This window comes from Elaeis guineensis, chromosome 13, assembly GCF_000442705.2.
Source record: "Elaeis guineensis isolate ETL-2024a chromosome 13, EG11, whole genome shotgun sequence".
Classification (NCBI taxonomy): domain Eukaryota; kingdom Viridiplantae; phylum Streptophyta; class Magnoliopsida; order Arecales; family Arecaceae; genus Elaeis; species Elaeis guineensis.
Window position 1 is genome coordinate 11,191,515 of NC_026005.2, and position 21,993 is coordinate 11,213,507.

General features: G+C 37.6%; 2 protein-coding genes across 12 annotated transcripts; both read left to right on the top strand.

Moving 5' to 3' along the window:
- Nucleotides 1-1,665: 1,665 nt before the first annotated feature.
- Nucleotides 1,666-11,782, top strand: LOC105056625 (polyprotein of EF-Ts, chloroplastic). Of its 4 annotated transcripts, none has more exons than XR_833867.4 (5): nt 1,666-1,867; nt 4,964-7,144; nt 9,437-10,160; nt 10,600-11,305; nt 11,464-11,782. XR_833867.4 is itself a non-coding variant. In XM_010938884.3 (4 exons), exons 2-4 carry the CDS (start codon nt 5,029-5,031, stop codon nt 11,210-11,212), a joined length of 3,453 nt encoding a protein of 1,150 aa, XP_010937186.1. In that variant the 5' UTR covers nt 1,666-1,867; nt 4,964-5,028; the 3' UTR covers nt 11,213-11,406. The 4 variants fall into 4 exon arrangements, 1 of the variants encoding a protein (XP_010937186.1); XR_012136331.1 differs by having other exon boundaries at nt 1,707-1,867; nt 4,918-7,144; XR_012136332.1 differs by having other exon boundaries at nt 1,719-1,826.
- A 2,387-nt stretch (nt 11,783-14,169) lies between these two features.
- Nucleotides 14,170-18,472, top strand: LOC105056626 (KH domain-containing protein At4g18375). 8 transcript variants are annotated; one of them, XM_073247788.1, is made up of 7 exons: nt 14,177-14,573; nt 14,691-14,807; nt 15,193-15,815; nt 16,187-16,555; nt 16,642-16,896; nt 17,022-18,112; nt 18,203-18,472. In XM_073247788.1, the coding sequence occupies exons 3-6, from the start codon at nt 15,234-15,236 to the stop codon at nt 17,223-17,225; spliced, it is 1,410 nt and encodes a 469-aa protein (XP_073103889.1). In that variant the 5' UTR covers nt 14,177-14,573; nt 14,691-14,807; nt 15,193-15,233; the 3' UTR covers nt 17,226-18,112; nt 18,203-18,472. The 8 variants fall into 8 exon arrangements, with proteins under 8 accessions (XP_073103890.1, XP_010937191.1, XP_073103889.1 ...); XM_073247789.1 differs by having other exon boundaries at nt 14,170-15,077; nt 15,206-15,815; XM_010938889.2 differs by lacking the exon at nt 14,691-14,807 and having other exon boundaries at nt 14,171-14,391.
- The last annotated feature ends 3,521 nt before the right edge of the window (nt 18,473-21,993 follow it).

The window sequence follows — 21,993 nt, forward strand, 5'->3', positions numbered from 1 at the left end:
GGTTAATGGTGGAAAATTATAGAAGGATGGGGTAGATGGTTGCACAATTTTAGCCTAAAAATCTCTGATCATGTAATGCCGGTCTAGGACCCTTCCTAAGGTCAACATTCTATTTGGATTTATTTGGATGTTTGGACCTTCCATTGGTCCATAAGACATAGAGAGAGAGAGAAAAAAAACAGAGGGAGAATACAAAGAAAGAAAAGAGGGAAAGGGAAGAGAAAGATCATGGAACTTTTTTTTTTTCTTTCTTTTCAAAATAGAGGAGGAAAAGGAGGGGTAACCTACGCTAGGATGGTGGTCTCCAGAGGGTGATGACCCACAGTAGATGGTGCTAGACCATGGTAACAACCCATGGCAACAACCAAACCGTAGCCACATCTAGTGATGGCGGTTGGCCTAATGAAATATAAAAATAGGAACACCCTGTTCACTGCTAAATCGATAACTCATTGCTTCAAACTAGCTGGTAACCGCATCATTGAAATTGAAAAAAATGATGGAAACAAGGGTTTGGTGGCCTTAATCATCTTTGACGAGGTATTTGGTCCACCTTCTCAGTTAGAATGGTGGCTGAGATGAGATGAGGAGCTTGGAAAAGGCAAGAATTTTAGTGACAGTTGCTTGGGGCTTGTCAACAAAGTGCTTAGAAGAAGAGAGGAGGAGTTTTTATAGATCAAAATCCTAAGATTCACCAACGTCTGGCATGCCCTAGGATTTTTTTTTTTTTGTGATAGGATTGGGGGAGGAGGCAGGCTCCCAGTTCTCCCACCTCACTAGCTAGTCATGTGAGGTTATAAGTTTTTTCATCACATACGCTAATAATCATGCTATTTTCCATACATACGGGTTGATCAATGGATCATGCCCTTACAATAGCAACACAAGCCTCTTTTCTTTTTCTACGTAAAACAATGCTTTAATACTGCATCTCTTCTCCAATAATCAAAGAAATGATTAAATTCTCTTGTAACACTAAATCGTTAAGATGAGATAGTTGCTTTAGATAATGACAACATACTTGCATGTGTGGTGAGAATTTTAAAATAGATTTCTATTATGGATGGTTGTAATGCTTTGATGGAATTTTTGCACTTAAATAGCTTGATGAGACACTCTCTCAAATTTGATTACTACTTTTTTTTGTGGTGTCTACTAACACGTCGATAGAAATAATGAAGGTATGTTTACTCGTAAAGATGAGTATTCATAAAGTTTAATAGAAATGGCGTGGATAGTTTGGACTATGTAAGATAATACAGCCATGTAGTGGCATATGCCCTAGAGCATTTAGAGCTTTGCATGCATTTGTATCATGCATTTTGGTTTCCTAATGTGATAGAATAAATATGAAACAAGATTATATATTTCTCAAATAAAGTAGTATGATGTAATGATATGTAGTGCACCAGACGGTAAATGCTTGTAGAAACAGATTACAGATAGGTCAGACGCACGAGATATCTCTACGCGATCAGGGTTTCAGAGACGCCTTTAAACCGTTATAACAGAACGATGCCAAAAAAACCGTTATAACAGACGCCGTTAAGTTAGACCATCGGCCCATCCCCGACCGGACCTGCCGAGCCGGAACGATCCAGCCGGTAGCTCGTCTCCTCGCCCATCCTTTGTGGCCTCTCTCTCCCACCATAAACCCCACAGCGTCGTCTCTTCCACACAGGATAAGGATATAAGTCCCGCCTTCCGCCCCTCCCCTCCCCCCCACCCCTCTCGCTCGACGGATAGAGGAAGAGAGCGACGAATCTCTCCTTCTCTTTCTCCTGACTTCCAGTCCTCTCTCGCTCGAAGCATCGGAGGAGAGCGAGGTGGGCAGCGGCCATCTCTCCATCCTTTTCTGGGCTAAAAGGTGCTCTTTTTCCACCTATTCGAACTCTGGATTCGTGCCACTAATCATGTTATGGAGTTGTCTGCATGCCTTTTTGATGCGACTGGGATGTGGCACTTTCATTTCTGCCCGCTGGGTTTTTGTTAGATTTTTCCCAAGTTGGAGTTTTGATTTGTCTGTTTACGAATTGCTGTAGAAAAACACCTTCTTTGCCTTGGTTTTTTGGATTTTAATCCATTAGTGGCAAGGGGTTTCATCGTATGGTGATAATTCTGGGAACAAGATGGTAAATGACTGGTTGCAGAGAGTGTTTGTTTTATGGAAATAAAAGCATTTCCGTTCTTCTTGGAGGTCTCAGATGTAACTGTGAGAAGGAATTATGCATTAAAAGAATCTGGTGAAGTTTGTACTTGTAGCAGTGTAAATATGATGTTTAGATGCGAGAAGAAGTCTCTAATGTGCTGGAGATATACGAGGAGCATAGACTTATTATTATTACTATTATTTTGTAAAAATGTTTGATGTGGTGAAAGGTTTATATGAATTTAAAAAAGTGCTTAGTGGAGAATATTAACTCCAAGAAGGAGTTATCTTTTGGTTTTTTGGGGAGTGATTGGACGGTTTGTTCAAAACTTAAATCTGTCAAGTGGGTTTTCCCCTTATTCTTTGCATTGTTAAAATAGAAGGGGATTACTGATAGCAAGCATCTGGTTTTCATGATTGGTTAAAATAGATGACATTTTCTATTTGAAACAACCACTGTGTACAGCTTCTTTATGCTAGTTATTGTGATACAATTTTGAAGCATGGTGATCATTTTGGAAAGGCTTCTGGGAAGTAAGTGTGAAGGGTCACAAAATATACATTCTCATATGTAGCTGCAGACGTTTTACACTTGGCAGAAAATTAGTTAGTGTCCTCTATCATCAAAAGATGTTTGAAATTTGAGCTTGGACATGATGTTGATATGAACATGTTTGTTCATCTCCAATGTCTTTTTTATCCTGGTTATGTTGATACTGTTCATATATCTTCTTTTTTACAGCTAACCTGCTACTTGATCTTATGATCTGGTCGTGGACTTCTATAAACTTATTGCTCTGCACAGGCAGGTTATGGAGGATTAGATTTCTTTATTGAGACATAAGAACCCAATACTTACAATCTTGCTAGACTTCACCATGTCATGACCAAATTTTTTATCATATCATGACCAAGGGTTGATGCATCGGGTATCACTGATGTGTCAACCTGCTAATGGCTCGGTAGGCACACATGCCTGATCAGCCGTGCCAATTCTTGGCGTGCGCTGACTTGGTAGCATACCAAGTACAGGAATGCAGCTTGTATTTTGTCAGATTCTTGTGCCGATAAGGCATTGACATGATGTGTATCATGCATTCCATGTCATGCCATGCTTTCTGATACTTCGATTAAAGGTCGTGACCCCAGATCTTAGTGATGATGCAAGATCATCATAGAATTAAACATTTAATGGTATATACTCTGTCCAGTAGGAAGCAAAGTTTTTCATACCTGCAAATTTCAATTTTTTTTAACACCCACAAGATTTTTGTTATTTGTAATCACGTGATACTTTTTATCCTATTGCCATAATAAGATATTCTTAGGTAGGAGACGTTAGTTTCACTAGTTTCTTCAATTTCTCCACACCTTTTATTGTTAATGAACTGGCTCCTTCACTGTTTATTATACAAGGATTCCTTTGGAGTTTACTGTCCTTAATCTTTAGTAACGAGTTATAGAGTTTGCAGGTGATTATCCTGAGCTTGAGGTGTTCTGTCACAGTTATGTTCCATAAGGTTGTGAGCATTTTTGTATTGCATGGGTTTAGAAGACTATCTATGGGATAACAGAGCTCATGAAATCACAGACCTGTTATTACATGAACGTCTGTGGTAGAGCAGCACATTGTACTGTATCAGACACCTATCTGAATATGGTTAGGTTAAGAACACATAGCTTAGGGAGAATTCCTCTAGCAATAATGCATGAGCATTCAGAAATTTGAACTATGTAGGTTTGTTATTTTTGTGCAAAAACATTACCATGATGCTCTCCTTTTAAAATTGATTCAACCTTGAAGGTAGCACTTTTTTAATCAATGCCTCATGCTTTCAAAATGGGTGTTAATCTTAGCTCTAAACAAACTTCAACTATTCTTTTATAGAATGTAGATCTGGGCATGGTAAGTGATAATCCACTTCACTAATTGAAAACATGTGTAATAATACTTAAGCTGAAGCATGGGTACCTTCACTTTGACTTTAGGGTAGTATAAATGCCCAGTACTGGTTCATAAAGTTCCATATTTGTTTCGGTACATTTGTAAAGAGGTTCTAGTACCACAAAAGTTTGTTTTCTTGTAGAAAATACTTCTAAGTATTTAATGACTGATATAATTAAAAAATCAGTTCGTTGGATTAACTGCCATATTAAATAAATATTAGGTCTTGGTAGGGTAGGATATCATTGCATAACTCATTAATTTGTAACTGTTACACTTCAGCCTTTAATATATATTGTTCATGGGACCAGAGTTAAAGCCATCTAAAGATAATATGCATAACTGGTCATCTGGTCCCAATGTATAATTCGATCCCAATGGTGCAAGTTTTTTCAACTATCTCTTGTTGTTTGTCTTTATAATTGTTATATATACCAATAAATGATGACCATATGCAGTATATTCTCTGATTCAATTGTTGTTCACAAAAAGCTCTAAAGGATGAGTCATCCCAATTATGCCTACGATCTACATTCGACATAAATTATTTCAATTGATACCAATTGAACAATAACTAGTCTTGGGTTTAAGGGCTTCACTGCAGTATATGTATCTGTGAATGAAAGATAAATGGAACTCTTTTATTATTCAGATGTAGGACCTTGATCAAGATCTTATTACATGATGAATCAACAGAGTATCACACAGTTATAGAGGTCTCCAGACGGTTGATTAATGACATGTGGTCTGATCTGATGATTACTCATCAATATATTTATTTAGAAATACCATTAGGACTGATTCGGTTATTTTATATTTACAGCCCGTTCACTTTGGGAGTAATCTGCTAACAAATGAACCTGTTGTAGGGCAAGAAAGGAATTGGAACCTCTAGTTGCTGGCTGATATTTTAATTCAGAGGGCTACATTCAACATGGTACCTGTAATTAATTGCTCTGTGGGCAATATCACTCTGCTTCCTGGATCGACTTGTGGCCTTAGGAAGGAGATCCAATCAACAAGATGCCATGTTTCTGGAAAATATTTAAGGCCAACACCGTTGTCTCAGGGGTTTTTATTTACAAAAATGTCATTAAGGCTGTTTCAGAGAAACTATAGAGGCTATGTTTCAAAGCATGGTTCAAGAGTCCGAATCTTTGCTGCTGTTGGCGCTGATATAACAATAGAGGAGCCAGATCCTGCTGTTTCAGATGAAGTTGCTGATGAAACTTCAGAAACTGCAGCTAGTTCAGCTGAAACAAATGAGCCAGCCCCTGCAAACCCTGCTGTTACTTCCACTGCTAAAAGCAAACGCCCTAGACCTGTAAGGAAAAGTGAGATGCCACCTGTGAAGGATGAGGAACTAGTGCCAGGAGCTTCCTTCAAAGGGAAAGTAAGATCAATTCAACCATTTGGTGCTTTTGTTGACTTTGGGGCCTTTACAAATGGACTGGTGCATGTCTCCAGGTTGAGTGATGAATATGTCAAGGATGTGGCATCTTTTGTTTCTGTTGGGCAAGAAGTGACAGTGAGGATTGTGGAAGTAAATAAGGAAAGTGGGAGGATCTCTCTAACAATGCGTGATACTGATGAACCCAGGAAGATACAGCAGAGAAGAGACACTCCTGCTGATGGAAGTAATAACAAGCCAAGAGCTGCCAGAAAAAATGCTGCAAGGTCGAATCAGAAGGATGGTGCGGTGCAAAAGATTTCTAAGTTTGTTAAGGGCCAAAATTTAGTTGGCACTGTGAAAAATATAACCAGATCGGGAGCTTTTGTTTCGCTTCCAGCAGGGGAGGAAGGATTTCTCCCCATCTCTGAGGAATCTGAAGGGTTTGGTGGCATTTTGGGGAACTCCTCTCTGCAGGTTGGTCAAGAAGTTAAGGTACGGGTGTTGCGCGTTACAAGAGGGCAGGTGACTTTAACAATGAAAAAAGAAGAAGATGTTGAAAGGCTGAACATACAACTAAATCAGGGGGTGGTGCATGTGGCAACGAACCCATTTGAGCTGGCTTTTCGTAAGAATAAGGAGATTGCGGCATTTTTGGATGAACGGGAGAGAGACCGGAATTCTTCTGAAAATTTAAGCATGTCAAAGACTTTAGAACAAGCAGGAGGAGATGATGATGAAGCTGTAGCCAATTCTAACACTCTTGAAGTTGATGGCTCAACGGCAAGCAGTGATGAGAACCAGGTTGTTGGGCCCTCTGATTTAGGGGATGAGCTGGAGGATGAAAAAGGCACTGTCGAAGAGCTGCGAGAACAAGCTTCTGTTGAAGATCCCATTCCTACTGATTTGGGGAGCAAGGATGTGGAATCTGCAAGCACTCAGGCTAAGAATGCTGAGATCGTTCCTGAAACTGTGCAAGAAGATGTGGAGAGCTCTAAAACCTCAACTGAGCCCACTTCAGATTCTGTTTTAGATGAGGCCTCTGTAACAGATGATGTGCAGGATTCAAGTGCTGCAAAGGTCACTGCAGAGGAACAAAACCTAAGTTCAAAAGCTTCAAATTTGGGGGGAGGTGAATCGTCTGCAGATGGCTCCGCTGAAAATTTGCTAACTAGTGTATCTTCCATAACTTCTGAAGGCAAGGAAGAAAGTGCTAATATCAAAACTGTAAAGAAAAGTGAAGGAGTTCTGGTTTCGGAAAGTACAGTAGCCTCTGTAACCAATGAAGCTAGGGAAGCTGATGTCACAACTGGAACTGTCCTGGAAGATGAGACCGATGGTAAAACTTTGAGTGCAGAAGAAAATGAACCCTCTGTAGATTCTGCAGGAAGTGAGAAATCTTCTGCGATAAAGGATTCCAGCATCAATGTGGATTCATCTGGAGAAATTGGTAATCAGAAGCTATCTTCAGGTGTGCTTCCTGATGAAGTTGTTACTAATCAATCAGATGATACTTTAACTGATGAGAAAGTGGAGAAAGTAACACCTATGCCAGTTGTAAATGAAGAAGCCTTTGCTGAATTAAAAGAAGCACATGCAGAGGCTTCTGAAATCTTAAATGGGCAAGCTACTAATCCGGATCAAGAAAGTGCTTCAAAAGGTTAGTAGTTATCTTGATTAATCACTTGTTTAACCAGAAGGCAAGCTTCCTAAGTAAGTTTCTCAAAGTTAACATTACTTCCTATGTTTTATCTGGATGATGGAAATGCATCTTACTGGCTGCAGTACAAGAGCAATGGACAGATATATTGATATTGTCCAACACAATCAATATAAACAGTACTGCATCTGTCAAAAACATCGAGATAAAACAATACAGCCATAGAACAATGGAAGATTAACCTTGGACATTTAAGAATTTTGTGACTTTGATCAGGTTTCACTTTTTAGCCAATGCCAATTAATTGCTTTGTAAAGTTAATATAACAAAAAAAAAAAAAAAGAAATTGTAGGCAATCTTCCCCCTCTTTGTAGGGCTTTTTTGGATATTCCTACAGGATTGGACTGAAAATCTGGTAGGAATTGGGCCTGTTGGCGCATCTAGCTTATATTTTCTAAGAGTTTATCTAAACCTAGCCCAGATTCTAGCCTTTGGGCTACATGAAGAAAAAAAAGACCTATAGAGATCGTTTTCTTCTTTTCACGGGATTTGAGTTGGGTGGTATTTAGTTGATATAGGGCCATGCTTAAATGGATAGCCCAATCCATGAATCCTATAAGATTTTCAGCCCAATCTTATATGAATATCCAAACAGCCCTTAATTTTTCAGAAGAGTAATTCTTTGTCCATTGCCCTTCGGTGGAGAAAAAATGCACTGTCCAACCACATTGGGCCATGTAGCATAATTAATAATGGGATAAATATTTTATGCCGCTTAGCTTTTTTTTCTCAAATTTTTCCTAATAAAAATGTCCTTTTCTTTCATAGAACAAATAAAGAATAGTATTATTACTTTTTGATACCTTATATGACTTTCTGTGATTATATATAATATCTTGAATAATATATATGACTTCTTGTATCTTTTGTATGATATCATGTTGGTTATATGACTTTCTGAATAATATATATAACATCCTGAACAATATATATGACCTTCTATAAATATATATGACATTCTAAATAATATATATAACTTTGTAATGCTTTATATGACTTCCTATCAATATATATGATATTCTGAGCCATATATATGATTTTTTGATGCCTTATATGATTTTCTGTGATTATATATGACATCCTGAATAATATATATAACTTCTTATATCTTTATATGATATTCTGTTGGTTATTATAACTTCCTAATACCTTATATAACTTTTTGTGAAAATATACGACATCCTGAATAATATATACGATTTTCTGTGAATATATATGACATCGAGAACAATATATATGACTTCTTGTGGTTATTATGACTTTCTAATGCCTTATATTACTTTATATTGGTTATAATAACTAACATGATATCATATAAAAATACAAAAAGTCATATATTGTTCAAAATATCATATATATTCATAGAAAGTCATCTATATTATTCAGTATATCATATATACTCACAGAAAATCATATAAGGCAACAGAATATCATATAAAGATATAGAAAGTCATATATGTTGTTCAGAATATCATATATACTCACAGAAACTCATATAAGACATTAGGAAGTAATAATACTATTTTTTCTTTGTTTAAATGGTATTTTTGTCAAAAAAAAGTTTGAGAAAAAAAGTTGAGCGGCATTAAATATTTGTCCCATTATTAATTACGCTACGTGGCTCAATGTGATTGGACAGTGCGCTTGTTTTCCACCAGAGGTGGTGGACAAAGAATTTCTCTTTTCATAATCTACCGTGAATACCTAATGTGTATCTGCCTTTCACATCTTTATTTATTGGTACTACAAATTTGATATCACCGTGTACATGTGGTGACATTTGGAAATGGTGGACACTGAATCAGTATCAATTTTGACACCCCGAAGTTGGAACCATACTGGCATCAACCTTGTCCTATTCTTTGCATCACTGCACATTGTTGTACTTTACCATGTTCTTGTATGTTTACGATGCAACAAACTGTTGAAATTACCTGATCATTTTTTTATGCTTGAAATACTCGTTGAAAGTGTTACCTGGTCATCAATTTTCCATCACCAAGAATCGATGTCACACTCAAATTTTTTACAGTATGTAACTGATTTCATATCTCGATTGACCAAGGATTTTTTTTCCTCTCTGAGTCTCATGCATCATTAGCTATGCCTGCAGTGTCTGTGGTATTATTTGCACCATAATATTAAGAGGAATCTTTAGCAAATTGATTAACACTAATAGAATCTTGTTGGCAAATCTATCCTTTGTTCTAATAATATGTGTGTGGCTTGCAGTTGGTGCGCAAAATGCAACAACTATTTCTGCAGCTCTTGTAAAGCAATTACGTGAAGAAACTGGGGCAGGAATGATGGACTGTAAGAAGGCTCTTGCAGAGACTGGGGGTGACATTGTGAAAGCCCAAGAGTTTCTCCGGAAGAAGGGTTTAGCAAGTGCTGAGAAAAAGGCCAGCAGAGCCACTGCAGAAGGAAGAATTGGGTCTTATATCCATGACAACAGAATTGGAGTCCTAATTGAGGTGAACTGTGAAACAGATTTCGTTTCTCGAGGTGAAATTTTCAAGGAGTTAGTTGATGACCTTGCTATGCAAGTCGCTGCTTGTCCTCAAGTACGCTACTTGGTTATTGAAGATGTTCCAGAAGAAATTGTTAACAAGGAGAGAGAACTAGAAATGCAAAAGGAAGACCTTTTGACAAAACCAGAGAACATCAGGTCAAAAATTGTAGATGGCCGAATAAGAAAGAGACTTGAAGAATTTTCATTGCTTGAGCAACCATATATTAAGAATGATAAGATAATAGTTAAGGATTGGGTGAAGCAAACCATTGCCTCAATTGGGGAAAATATCAAAGTAAGAAGGTTTGTTCGCTACAATCTTGGAGAAGGTTTGGAAAAGAAGAGCCAGGACTTTGCTGCTGAAGTGGCTGCCCAAACTGCGGCAAAACCATCACCAGAAGTCCCCGTGGATCAACCATCTGAAGCCAAGGAAGCTGCTGAGAAGTAAGCCTCCTCCCCTTTTTCATGCACAGGTTCACATCCATAGTATCCAAACCAAGTTGCTGGTCTTTCTGGATCAATAACTTCTGTGAAACTTTCAAAAGATGCATATTCATGATTATAATAGCATGCCATACATAGGAGCACGAATCGTAGATAATAAGGTGCTGTGTTAGTTGAAATGTAATTACCTACTTTGTGGCTATATCTGATGAAGTGGTTGAATCGTCGAATCAAAGTGTGAATCATAGATAATAAGGTGCTCTGTTAGTTCAGGGTTAAAAGAAACTGGAAAAGAAAACGGTGCATGCTTGTTCATTATTGTATCTGGTCTAATGCATTCATGTCTTTGGCTGTCTGTGTAGATAATTTTTGGAATTTTAGTGAGAATAGATCTTCCTGTTTAGCATTTCTGATGACCTTAGAAACTTCTCATTTGCAGGCCACCGACAGTTGCAGTGTCAGCTGCCCTGGTCAAGCAACTTAGGGAGGAAACAGGTGCTGGCATGATGGATTGTAAGAAAGCTCTTACAGAAACTGGTGGAAACCTTGAGAAGGCTCAGGAGTACCTTAGGAAGAAGGGTCTATCATCTGCTGACAAGAAATCTTCCAGACTAGCTGCAGAAGGTCTGATCTCTTCCTACATCCATGATTCTCGAATTGGTGTGCTCATCGAGGTCAACTGTGAGACTGATTTTGTTGGTCGGAACGAAAAGTTCAAGCAGTTGGTTGATGACCTTGCAATGCAAGTCGTTGCATGCCCACAAGTTGAGTTTGTCTCCATAGAGGACATCCCAGAACATATTGTACAAAAGGAGAAAGAAATAGAGATGCAGAGAGAGGACCTGAAGTCAAAGCCTGAGCATATAAGGGAGAAGATAGTGGAAGGAAGGATTGGGAAGAGGCTGGGAGAACTTGCTCTCTTGGAGCAGCCATTTATCAAGGATGACACTGTGTTGGTGAAGGATCTGGTGAAGCAGACGGTCTCTGCCCTTGGAGAGAACATCAAAGTTCGGAGATTTGTTCGCTACACTCTTGGAGAGAGCAAGGATTGAGAGGTGTGAAAGGTCATGGCGCTGCATTTTTCATAGGCCTTTCACACGAAGAGTTGAAGGTGATGCCAGAAGGGTTATGTGCTTCATGTAAACGTAAGGTTATTGCATTCAGTTGTATTTATTTGATCATATCATTCCGATATATGGAATCAAGGGACCAGAAGTGCAAATTTTGATCCTATTTCTGTTTTTTCCATCATGTGTTCTTCATTTTTCTTCTTTTTCTTTTTTCTGCTGCTGCCAATCTGCAGGTATGTTCAAATACGAAAAGAAACAAGTTTGTCAGAGGTGGTAACTTTTGCCAGCATGGAACATGGTTTCTTGGTGGAAACTAGAGCGCCGCTGTTACGTTCTATGCTGAAGACATGCATATCAGTTTCAGGGTAAAAATTTGAGTATTGGTCTTGTAACCTTAGCCGTGGCTTCTATTTGCCATCTGGCATTTTGAACAGTCCACAATCTGATATGCTAGCAGGACTTTGTATGCCAACTACCATGTTAGGATAGCTATTCAAACATACCCTCCCAAGTCTGTCTTATATTTAGATTAAAGAATCCTTTATTGTTGCACTTACCAGTATCATGCAGTAGAAATATGCTGGTGGCATTGCATCTAAGAGGCTGTATTGGACCATATATTATGCAAGCCATTCAAATAAACTGATAGAGCGCTATATCGTTGAAGCTAACTAAATTGGCCGTTTAGTTAGTTGAACAGGGGAGGGATATTTTATCAAAAAGTTTCGGAGCGGAGAACCATTGTACCACATTAATTACTGGACATGGGCTTGGTAAAAGGGAACGGCGGAGTCTTCAAAGAATCTCAACCGGATCTCTGGTGCTACATATTTCTCTTCCATTCCCTCCTAAGAATACAAGTCTGGCGTCGTCCAGTTGGGTTCAGAGTTCTCTCTCTTTTTCTGGTTATTGTTGTGTACATGTTGATGCCATATGGCTAATAAAAATTTGTCCTCTATTGCATGGGAAGCGCTCAAAGCTGTTATCAGACACTGGGTTAAGGTTTATGCCTGAAGGCTGACTACCAGATGGTAGTTGGGTGGCTGCTTAAGTGTAAAGATAACAGCATAGATGTTGGTTGCCCTATTCTAGAATAGGGTATCCATTTTTCTGTCAATGTCTATGTAAAAAATCTATATCCTATTCTATATAATTTTGGCTTGTACTCTCATCTCTGTGCCAAATAGGGACCAATTTGATGGTTTGGGAAAATCACTTCGCATAACCTCTTAGTGAGAAGGTCAAAAAGAACTTCTGGAGAAAAATAATGACATATGTCCTGAAGAATTATTCTTGTGCTACATTGTGATATTAGAAATTTAGGTTTTGTGCAAAATGACCTTATGCCATCTTTAACCTGTGAAATATATTTTATGTTTTTTTCCCTATTTTTTGAAGTTTTCTCGACAAGTCCAAATGACTTGCAGGACAACTTTTCTGATGGATGGTCCTGAATTTTCTTTAATGAAAAGATGAAAATTTTTTTATTAAGCCATGAAATTTGTTAAGCAGCTTCTAACAATTGATTGAAAATAAAAGAGAGCATCCTCCAATCAAATTGATTCACAGTCAAGCGAAGGAGCATTTTTAGATAAAAGATGTGTAACAGGATTCCATTTTCCCATTATATGAAAGATGACACAACTCTTGAAACTTTTTCAAATCACTTTTATATCTTTAATAATTACTTAAATAATTTACTGACTGTAATTCCCTCTCCAATTTCTCTGATCCTTCAAGTCAGATAATTTTGATAGGATTGAATATAACACATAAATTAGCACAATCAAATAATAATCATGCTCTCTGAATTAGTGGTGCAAGGGAAGGTCTATGCTTTGCTATCGCTATAATTAGTACTGGATCTATTTTATTTCATGATAGGATGATATGAGAGTCTTTGCAAATGAGAGAGGCTTCATATATGAATTTTGATGCAGAGTTTTCCTGTTTGACAGCTTTAAAATATCAATTTTTTCAAAAAATTGTATATTTTTTAAAATTTTAAAAGAAAATCAGGGAAGTATATCTTTTCTCGAAAGCCCTTGAAGCCTTTCTTGTTAATTTTTAGCTAAATTCTTTCTCAAATGGTCGGGTTTGAATAATGCAAAGCTCAAGTAATTACTCTGATGACTCTTTATATCCATTTCTCAACTCTAGAGGAGTCGAATGGAATCTTACCTCTTGTTGCTTCAAAAATTAAATATTTTTTTTGGTTCGCTCTAATGTATAACTAAAATGCTAGAGGTCTATGAAAGAAATTGGATGAGTATCTTGGTGGTTGTATTCTTTACAATTGCAATATAGCATTTGTGGATCATATTTCTTATTTCCTATCCTTTTACCTCTTGAATTTGAGATGTTTTCTTATATGCATTGAGTTCCCTATCTCTTGATAGCTTTGTTGAGCCTTGCACAATTTGAAGAAATAGCTATTTCTCTAAAGAGTGGCGGCGTGCTACCTTCATGTTAATTGCTGCTATTTCATATTATTGGAAGAACAGAAAATTGAAGATCTTCCTTAAAAAATTCTTCTTGACTGAATTTGTGGTTTTTAAAAGATCTTAAATTTCAAATGAATGGTCTCTTCTCTGCAATCACAAAGATCTACTTAGGAGTTATTAAATTTTAGATAAAAATCAAGCAAGTGCATCAATTCTTTTCTTTTGCTGCTGATTAACCTTCTGAAGTTGTTTTCAGCAAGAGAAAGCTTGGGCTTAGTGAAGTTGAAAATTCTTATTTTGAAGCACTAAAGTGGAGGAAATTCAGAAATTGTGAAAAGTCCTCAGCCTCAAAAGCAAGATGCCATTCCTCCTACTGCCTTCTCTCTCTCAATCTTCTTTTAAAAAAAAAAATTATTATTTTTTTTTCCTCGCCTGTTTACCTTCTTCGTATTTCATCCTTTTGTTTCTTCCCCTCCTCTCCTTTTCCTGTACATTTTAACCATTAATAAATCAGGTGGCCGAGCCTTCCATTTCCGAAAAAAAAAAACAAAAGAAAAGATTTAAAAGAGAAAAAACCAATCTAATTGGTGTTAATTTTATGTTACTTGCTTCTAGAAACGTGATTACTTTCCCTTTCCGGAGGTGAAAAAAAGAGGAGGTCCGGTCCTCTCCCATCCTCCGACGTCCAGAGCCAGTTCTTCTCCTCTCTACAGAGGGGTACGCCACCTTCCCCTCTTCTCCCAACTCTCCTCTTCTTTCACGAATCCTGGTCCTCAATTCTCCCCGCCGTTCTGGAACCCTGCGGATTTTTTTCTTTCTTTTTACCAGGGTCTAGGGTTTTTGTTCTTCATGCTCTCTCTTACAGCTGGTTCTTTCTGCTGCGTTCTTTAGGGTCTCAGGTTTGTGGCTTAGGTTTCCCCTGCTCTGTCTTTCATATACGTGTATGTAGTCATATCAGTAGCATCTAATTGTATGGAATGGTTAGATTTGAATGCTCTGTTGCATGGCTTTGGCAGCAAGTGAAGCAAGTCCTTGGTCGATCAGCCACATTCTTGTAATTGTTCATAAATTCACATGGCTTGGTGTATTATATGATGTATGGGGATAATTACAAATCCACCAGAGAAATGCAGGTCATATTTTAGTTGAAGATAACTTTTGTTCTTGTGTTCTATACATGGTTTGGGATTTATGTATCTAATTGTAGTGTAATTCATGGCTTGTTTGCTAGCACTGTCCATCTCATCTTGGGGCAATGGGTTAATGAACAATGCTTTGTTGTGCTATATGCACAATTGTGGAAGCAGCATAGGCAAATTCTTGCTATTAGTACAACATCGCACTAGCATTAATGGCAAATTCTTGCTGTGTGGCCATCCAAACAGGCTGACTCCTGTTTGTGTGTAAATTCTTTTTTTTTTTTTTTTTTTGTCAATACTTATGTACAGATAATTTCTTTAATACATATACATAAATAAATTCTTTGGTATATGATATTTTCCCTGAGTTATGCGGCAGATTTTTGGTCTAGAAGTGAGATACAAAGGCAGTTTGATTCAATGGCTGATTGGAGGAATAGCAAAAGCAAACGGCCCTATTATCAGGAAGACAATGTCTACAACTGGCGAAGCAAAAGAAGAAATCCTGGTTATGATAGAGACCCTAATGTTCCTGGACCAGAAGATACTGTCTACCGATACTTGTGTCCAGCAAGAAAGATAGGAGGCATCATAGGAATCGGTGGTGAGATTGTGAAGCAACTGAGGGCTGAAACTCTAGCCAAGATTAGGATCGGAGAGAATGTACCAGGTTGTGGGGAGCGAGTCATAACTATCATTAGCTCAAGCTCAGAAACTAGTGCCTTTGGAGATACTGATGATTATATTTGTCCTGCACAAGATGCACTATTCAGGGTGCATGAGAAGCTTGCAGCATGTGAGGTGCAGTATGATGAAGACAAAGGAATGGGTGAACCACAAGTAACTGCTCGTCTGCTTGTACCATCTGATCAGATTGGATGTGTAATTGGGAGAGGTGGGGGAATTATTCAACGCATCTGTGCTGACACAGGTGCTCAGATTTGCATCTTGAGGGATGAACATCTTCCTTCATCTGCCGTTAGGGGTGATGGGCTTCTCCAGGTATTGTAGTTTGTTCATTATCAATCTAATTTTGCTGAGTAGCATGATAAATTATGATACTGTCAGAACTGTTCATAATGAATCGTTTGTATACAAAAGCTTTTGATGATTTCCTGGACTTGCATCTGTAGTGACTTGTAACTGGTGTATCTGATGTTGCACTTCAGACAGTCTTGGTGTTACAACCACTAATGGCAGCTAACACGCCATATCCCTTGATCCATGTCAAATGCTAATATTTATTCTTCTCTTAGTTGTGTATATTTGGATGCACATAACTCTGTTATACATGTTCTCATGGATGTCACTTCTCTCTATTCTGCCATGTCTTGCAATGAATATCTTATCGAGTGTAACCTATTGGATATCAGATTACTGGTGAAGGCCCAGCTGTGAAGAAGGCATTGTTTCAGGTCTCATTTCGTCTTCATGACAATCCATCTCAGTTGCAACACCTGCTTTCTCCCAACATGTCTCATTCTTGCGAAGCAGGTGGTCCATATCGTGGTCCAAATGTAAGTGATGCAGTAAGTGAACGGCCAAGAACTTGCCCTTCAAGGGACGAAACTTCTGCAAGGGAATTCGTGCTCCGCTTGTTGTGTCCATCTGTCAACATTGGCCAGGTTATTGGCAAGGGTGGTGAAATTCTCAATCAGATCAGGCAGGATTCCAGAGCATTTATCAAAGTAGATAGTTACTATGATGATGACGACTTCACCATATCAATTTCAGCCGAAGAGGTGAGAGTCATGTATACTTATGAAATTTCAGTATTGATCTCATAATTCTATCAAGGTTTATCATCTTTCCATTTTCCTCTCTTCAGTTCTTTGAGGATCCAATTTCTCCAACTATCGATGCTGCAGTTCGCTTGCAGCCTCGTTGTAGTGAGAAGACTGAGGAAGACTCTGGTGAACCTTCATACGCTACTCGCTTACTTGTATCAGCACGGCAAATCGGTTGTCTGATTGGTGTTGGTGGATCTAAGATATCTGAGATGAAGAGAGCCACACGAGCAAATATCAGAATAATTAAGACAGACCTTCCCAAAGCTGCTTCTGATGATGATGCGACAGTCCAGGTTGACATGCTTTTGGTTTATAACTATTGTTGTATATTATTATTTGAATATTTGTGATGGCAAGTTTTCTCTTCTTTTACATAAGCAAAAGAGCATGAGTATTTTGTTGTTTAATGTTTGTACAGATCAGTGGAGACAATAATGCTGTCAGACATGCTCTCATACAAGTAACTGAACGGTTAAGGGCTAATTTATTTGGAAGGGAGGATGCTTTGTCTTCAATTCTGTCTTCCATGTACCATTTCATTCCAAGAGATGCACATGGTCATGGGTGTTCTTATTCTGCTGAATATGGTACTTCAGGTGATGTGCCACCCTCTGAAAACTAAGAAGCCATGGTTGTTCTCAGGTAAAGTTTTTTGTTAGTTGTCAGAAAGAATCAGGTGATGTTATTTTGCTCTGAATCTGTAGTGTGATGTTCGAATTGTTAGAAAGTTGTGCCATGTTTTTTTTTAAACTTGTTATCTTTTCGTTTTATCAAGCTTTATATGCAGTATAATGATTAACTCATTGGCTACTCCAACTTATTATTTTTGCTGTTAATCTGTCTATGTTGGTGGTGGTTTTGGAACATATGATAGATTTTCATTCTGGCAGCACTAGGTAAGGTCTGTTAGATTGATGAAAACCATTGTTTTGCGGTTATTTTACTTTAATAAACTTTGCTTTACCTAACTTCTGAAACCAGCATCAAAGTGCTATTTATATTTTCTTAGTGCAAGAAGTCCTGCAATTTTGTAGTTATTTTTCTTTTGCATTGAACTTTAGGATATCTGCACTAATATCAATTCATTTTGGATATCTTATCAGAAGCCATGTTTTCTAAAATTTTAGATCCACAATACTGTGAAGGTTAGGTTATTTACCATCATGGTGAAATTCTTGTTATATCGCTGATTTCAAGACTCTGCATTGTGGCCTTTTTTACAATTGTTTATGATTATCTTTCAATATATTTCTGGACTTGATCCTTACTGTTCTTGCTATGACAAATGCTTTTGTCTTTGATCATGTTTGTGGTTTTGCATCTTTGAGCTTTTCCACATGATAAATGATCTTTTAGTTCAATTTGGTTTGTTCCATGTAAATTCTGAGGCTTGCTTGAACAATTTACGCTAGTGTATGGATGACAGCAATCAAGTGTTACCATCCAGCTCAGTTAATGGACAATATTATTGCTTTAAGCTTGCACTATGTCTCCAGACTTGTAAATTTTGTAAGTATGCAAGACCATGTGATGGTATTTTCATTTTCCACTCTCACTCAGTAATACAATGATTACATTGCAATGTCGTCAACTCTGCAGGTTCTGTGAATTTTAGTTTGAATTGAACTCCTGGTGAGCATCGTGCATGGAGGTTTAGCAAATTATACATTGTTCGTACATATTAATGTTTGGCAAATTGTATAAGTTGCTCCGATGTAAAATTAATATCAAGGCTCTTTTTGGATAGTTCCGAGTCTGTATGTAGCACTAGCTGGCCTGTTAGAAGAGGCTTATGAATTTTGTATTGTCCGGTGAGCTTTGACTTTTGTTCATTGTCCTGTTAATCTATTTTTGTGATCATTATTTAAATTGATTTAAAAGGTCAAAAATTGACTTAAAACCCATCCATAAACTAGAGTGCAATTGCTATATTTGAAGTTTATGAAGGGTAAATATGCATATGTTGAAGGCTAAAGAAGACCAATTAAGCGATGAGACGCGTGATAGCTTCCATATGTTTGGAGGAACTCTGTACCTCCGAAAGATGATTCTACTTCGTGGTGCTTCTCAAGGTTAAAGCTTCTCTCTTTATTGCAATGGTGAAGATCATTCCAAATGCTGGTGGGAAGAAATGGTGTAAGAGGACAGTTTATCACTTGTTTTTGTGCTCTAGGTCAGCTTGGTCACTTGTAATGCTCTCCGTCTCTTTGATAAGTTTTTCAAAAGAATTGATTACAACAATTTTATTCATACTCATGAGAGTGTGGTCCGTTCTTACAAAATTCTGATTGGATTTCTCTTCAGTTGGATGAAGTTATAACTTTTGTTTATTAGATATGGCTAGTGAAAATAACTATGAAAAAGTTAGAATTCTTTCAAAGCTACATCTAGATTTTTACATCAATTTTGTTTTTAGTTACTTTGCCAAATTTTTTTGGATTTCGAGATATGGTTGGTTAAAGTCTTTTCTGAAAAACAAGCTTTTATTTTAACCGGCCCGTTTGGAGATGCAAAAGTCATTGTATGTTCTTGATCATTGTGCGTATTAAGTTCTTTAGTAATGGAAATAATTTTGTAGATATCAAAAAATTATCTTTTTTTTTTTTAAAAAAAAAAATCATCTTGATTAGGTATTGTATGGGAAGTTATAATATTTGAAAGTTTAGGCACACAATTTGACTTTTGATATGGTTGGATCTCGCTTCCAGGCTGTCTGTGTCTATCTGAAGAGACTAGGGTGGTCCCTGGCAAGTGTGATGATCTTTTTCGAGTCATTCTCTCATTTTTGTTTTAGGAAATTTTGCTAAATGCAGAAGGACCTGACAAGCAATTTAACCATAAGAAAGGTGAAGGGACGGCGTCTTTTTTTCCTTTTCTTTTTTGGTAAGAAGAAATGAGGTGTCTTTTGATTTGATCAGGGAGTACAAGCCACCGCCGTCACTCAAACCTGGCCACGTCCTACCTTCACCTACCATTCCTCATCTTAAACCACGGTATTCCGCTCTTCTTTCAGGTTCAAACAATCTCGACTCCCAATCCATTGTCAAGTACTGTAACCATGTTATTGTATTTGATTTAATGTTCTTAATGAAATCTTGAGGGGCTCTTGTCTTCCTTATCATTCAAAAAATTTTGATTAAAAAAATGTTTCTTTCTTTTATCGAAGAAATTTTGTTCGAGTGACTGCTTCTGCGATTTTAAATAGAAACTTACGATTTGATGCCGCGCACATGTTGTGGCATGAGGTAAGGAGTCAATGGGGGGTTGAATTCTGAAAAGTTGGCAGGTTGGGTGTCTGGGATTTCACGCGAAGTCTCAGATGGCCCCGTGCTTGAAACATGTGAAAGTTGCTGCAACGTTCATTATCCCATGTCCCATTCCTACAATCATGGAAGATTGGTTTGGAAGCTCGAATGGTTTAAACAATGTAGTAATAAATGATGATGTACAAAATTCTTAGATGATCAAGACTTTGAGTAGTTTTTCTTCTCGTATCATACACGTTTTAGTTTGGGGTACCGTAAACTTATTTGTGGAACCAGAGGTGCCTTATCAATTGCAGAAAATAGAAAATATTTGAATAAATAAGTAAAATGTCATATCCCGGTCCAGTAGATGGAGTCGGACACATGATGGCCACATATTTTTAGAATTTAATCACGTGATACATGGATGGCTTATCTTTTTTATTCGTACACATCTATTTCATTTTAAAATAATAATTTAATATATTTATTAAAAAATAATCTATAATTCTTTAATAATAATGAATAAAATTAATCAATTGTTTCAAAAAATATTATTCACATATGTTCCACGTCCTAGGATCCTCACTGTCTGAATCCAAGCCCTGTCTATCCCTTGATATGATATTTTTCTAAAAAAAAAAATTACAGGATCAATAAGTTATTAGAACCTTTACTTTGATGAAATATAAATTTTTAATTTTTTTTAAAAAAATATGTCGTATATCATATCTATCAATATAAAATTTAAGATGTATAATATATTTGATCAAAATAAATTTTCAAAATAATCAAAGATGAATCACTCGATCTCACTTTCCTAATTTGCATGATTATGGCCGCAACCAATCCGTAGCTAGCCATGAAATAAATTAAATCTTAATTGTAACATACTGTCCATCGATCACATATTAGTGATTGCCTCATCAAAGAATCGAAAGAAAACTAGCAATGATATCATGCAATAAAATATTTCCCCACCAACATATGCTAAGAATTAACTTTAAGATCTAAAAAAAAATCAACTCCTGATTATAATATGCTGTCAGTCGACATGAAAATAATTTTTTTATTGAAAGCTCAAAAAAAAAAAAAAAAATTTATAGTTGCGGCAAAATCAGCATATAACATATTTGTCAATGCAATGAAATTTAAATGATATCCAAATAAATATTGTTATACTTAATCTGATATTTAACAAATCATTTTCTTATAGAACAGATATGATACTTAATTTAAATAAAATATAATAATAATAGATTAATTTTCAAATCAGATCGTATACCTGCATGATAGAATACTAGTGTTAGAGGTGACTTGATTCGAGACCAAATAACGTCCCGATCTCTTTGGAATGGTCGATCAAAATGGGACTGGCCTAGCCCTAATTGAATTTTGGACTCGGATGGATCATATCCTTCTTCTTTTTTTTTTCCCCTCTTCTTCTTTTTCCATGGCCAAAACAAGGGTTCTGACAGGTTTCCCATGGCATTAAGAGGGAGGATGGAGAGAAGGAGAAAGGAAGGTGGGGTCTGGCAGTTGTGACAAGGGCGGGGTGGCCGTGGCTTGAGGCGGTGGTCCGGTCGGAAGTGGGTAAGGGAAGAGGGAAGGGGCATCGACCTTGCTGCCTTGGTGGCAGCTTCTCGACCAGGGAAGAAGCAAGGGGAGGAGGGGGACTCACAGCCACGGGGAGTGGCGGTGGCAGCGATCCCAGCTGTCGGGGACCGAATCGTACGGAATGGAGGCCAACATGTCTCGAGCGGCGGGGGCAGCGATCTCAACCATGGGGGCCCGATTCCCCCGGAATGGAGGCTAACGTACGTCGGAACAGGGGAGGCAGCGGAGGTTAGAAAGGAAGAGATCCGGCCGTTTTGGCTGGCGGCTCTCAAACACGGGGGCACAATGGCCATCGGAGACGAGGAAGAAAGTGGGATAAGGTGCCAGAGTCTCGAGGAAGAAAGGTTCGTTGTCTTTACAAAAAATAAAATAAAATAAAATAAAATAAAGGCTCTTGAGATTATGCCCTTTGTCAAGCCGTTAGAATGACCACAGAAACGGCACGGAATAGAGAAGAAAGAAGCAATTGGTGAAGAGGGGCCACCATCATCCAAATAGTGGATTGAGTCGGAATGGTAGCCGCCTCCA

What these genes read in the sequence shown, in the direction of transcription:
- LOC105056625 (XM_010938884.3), top strand. Translation starts at nt 5,029, where the DNA reads ATGGTACCTGTAATTAATTGCTCTGTGGGCAATATCACTCTGCTTCCT. An exon ending in TCAAGAAAGTGCTTCAAAAG is followed by an intron (nt 7,145 to 9,436) that starts GTTAGTAGTTAT and finishes TGTGGCTTGCAG; the next exon opens with TTGGTGCGCAAAATGCAACA. An exon ending in GCCAAGGAAGCTGCTGAGAA is followed by an intron (nt 10,161 to 10,599) that starts GTAAGCCTCCTC and finishes TCTCATTTGCAG; the next exon opens with GCCACCGACAGTTGCAGTGT.
- LOC105056626 (XM_073247789.1), top strand. Translation starts at nt 14,890, where the DNA reads ATGGCTTGTTTGCTAGCACTGTCCATCTCATCTTGGGGCAATGGGTTA. An exon ending in AGGCTGACTCCTGTTTGTGT is followed by an intron (nt 15,078 to 15,205) that starts GTAAATTCTTTT and finishes TTTTTGGTCTAG; the next exon opens with AAGTGAGATACAAAGGCAGT. An exon ending in TATCAATTTCAGCCGAAGAG is followed by an intron (nt 16,556 to 16,641) that starts GTGAGAGTCATG and finishes TCCTCTCTTCAG; the next exon opens with TTCTTTGAGGATCCAATTTC.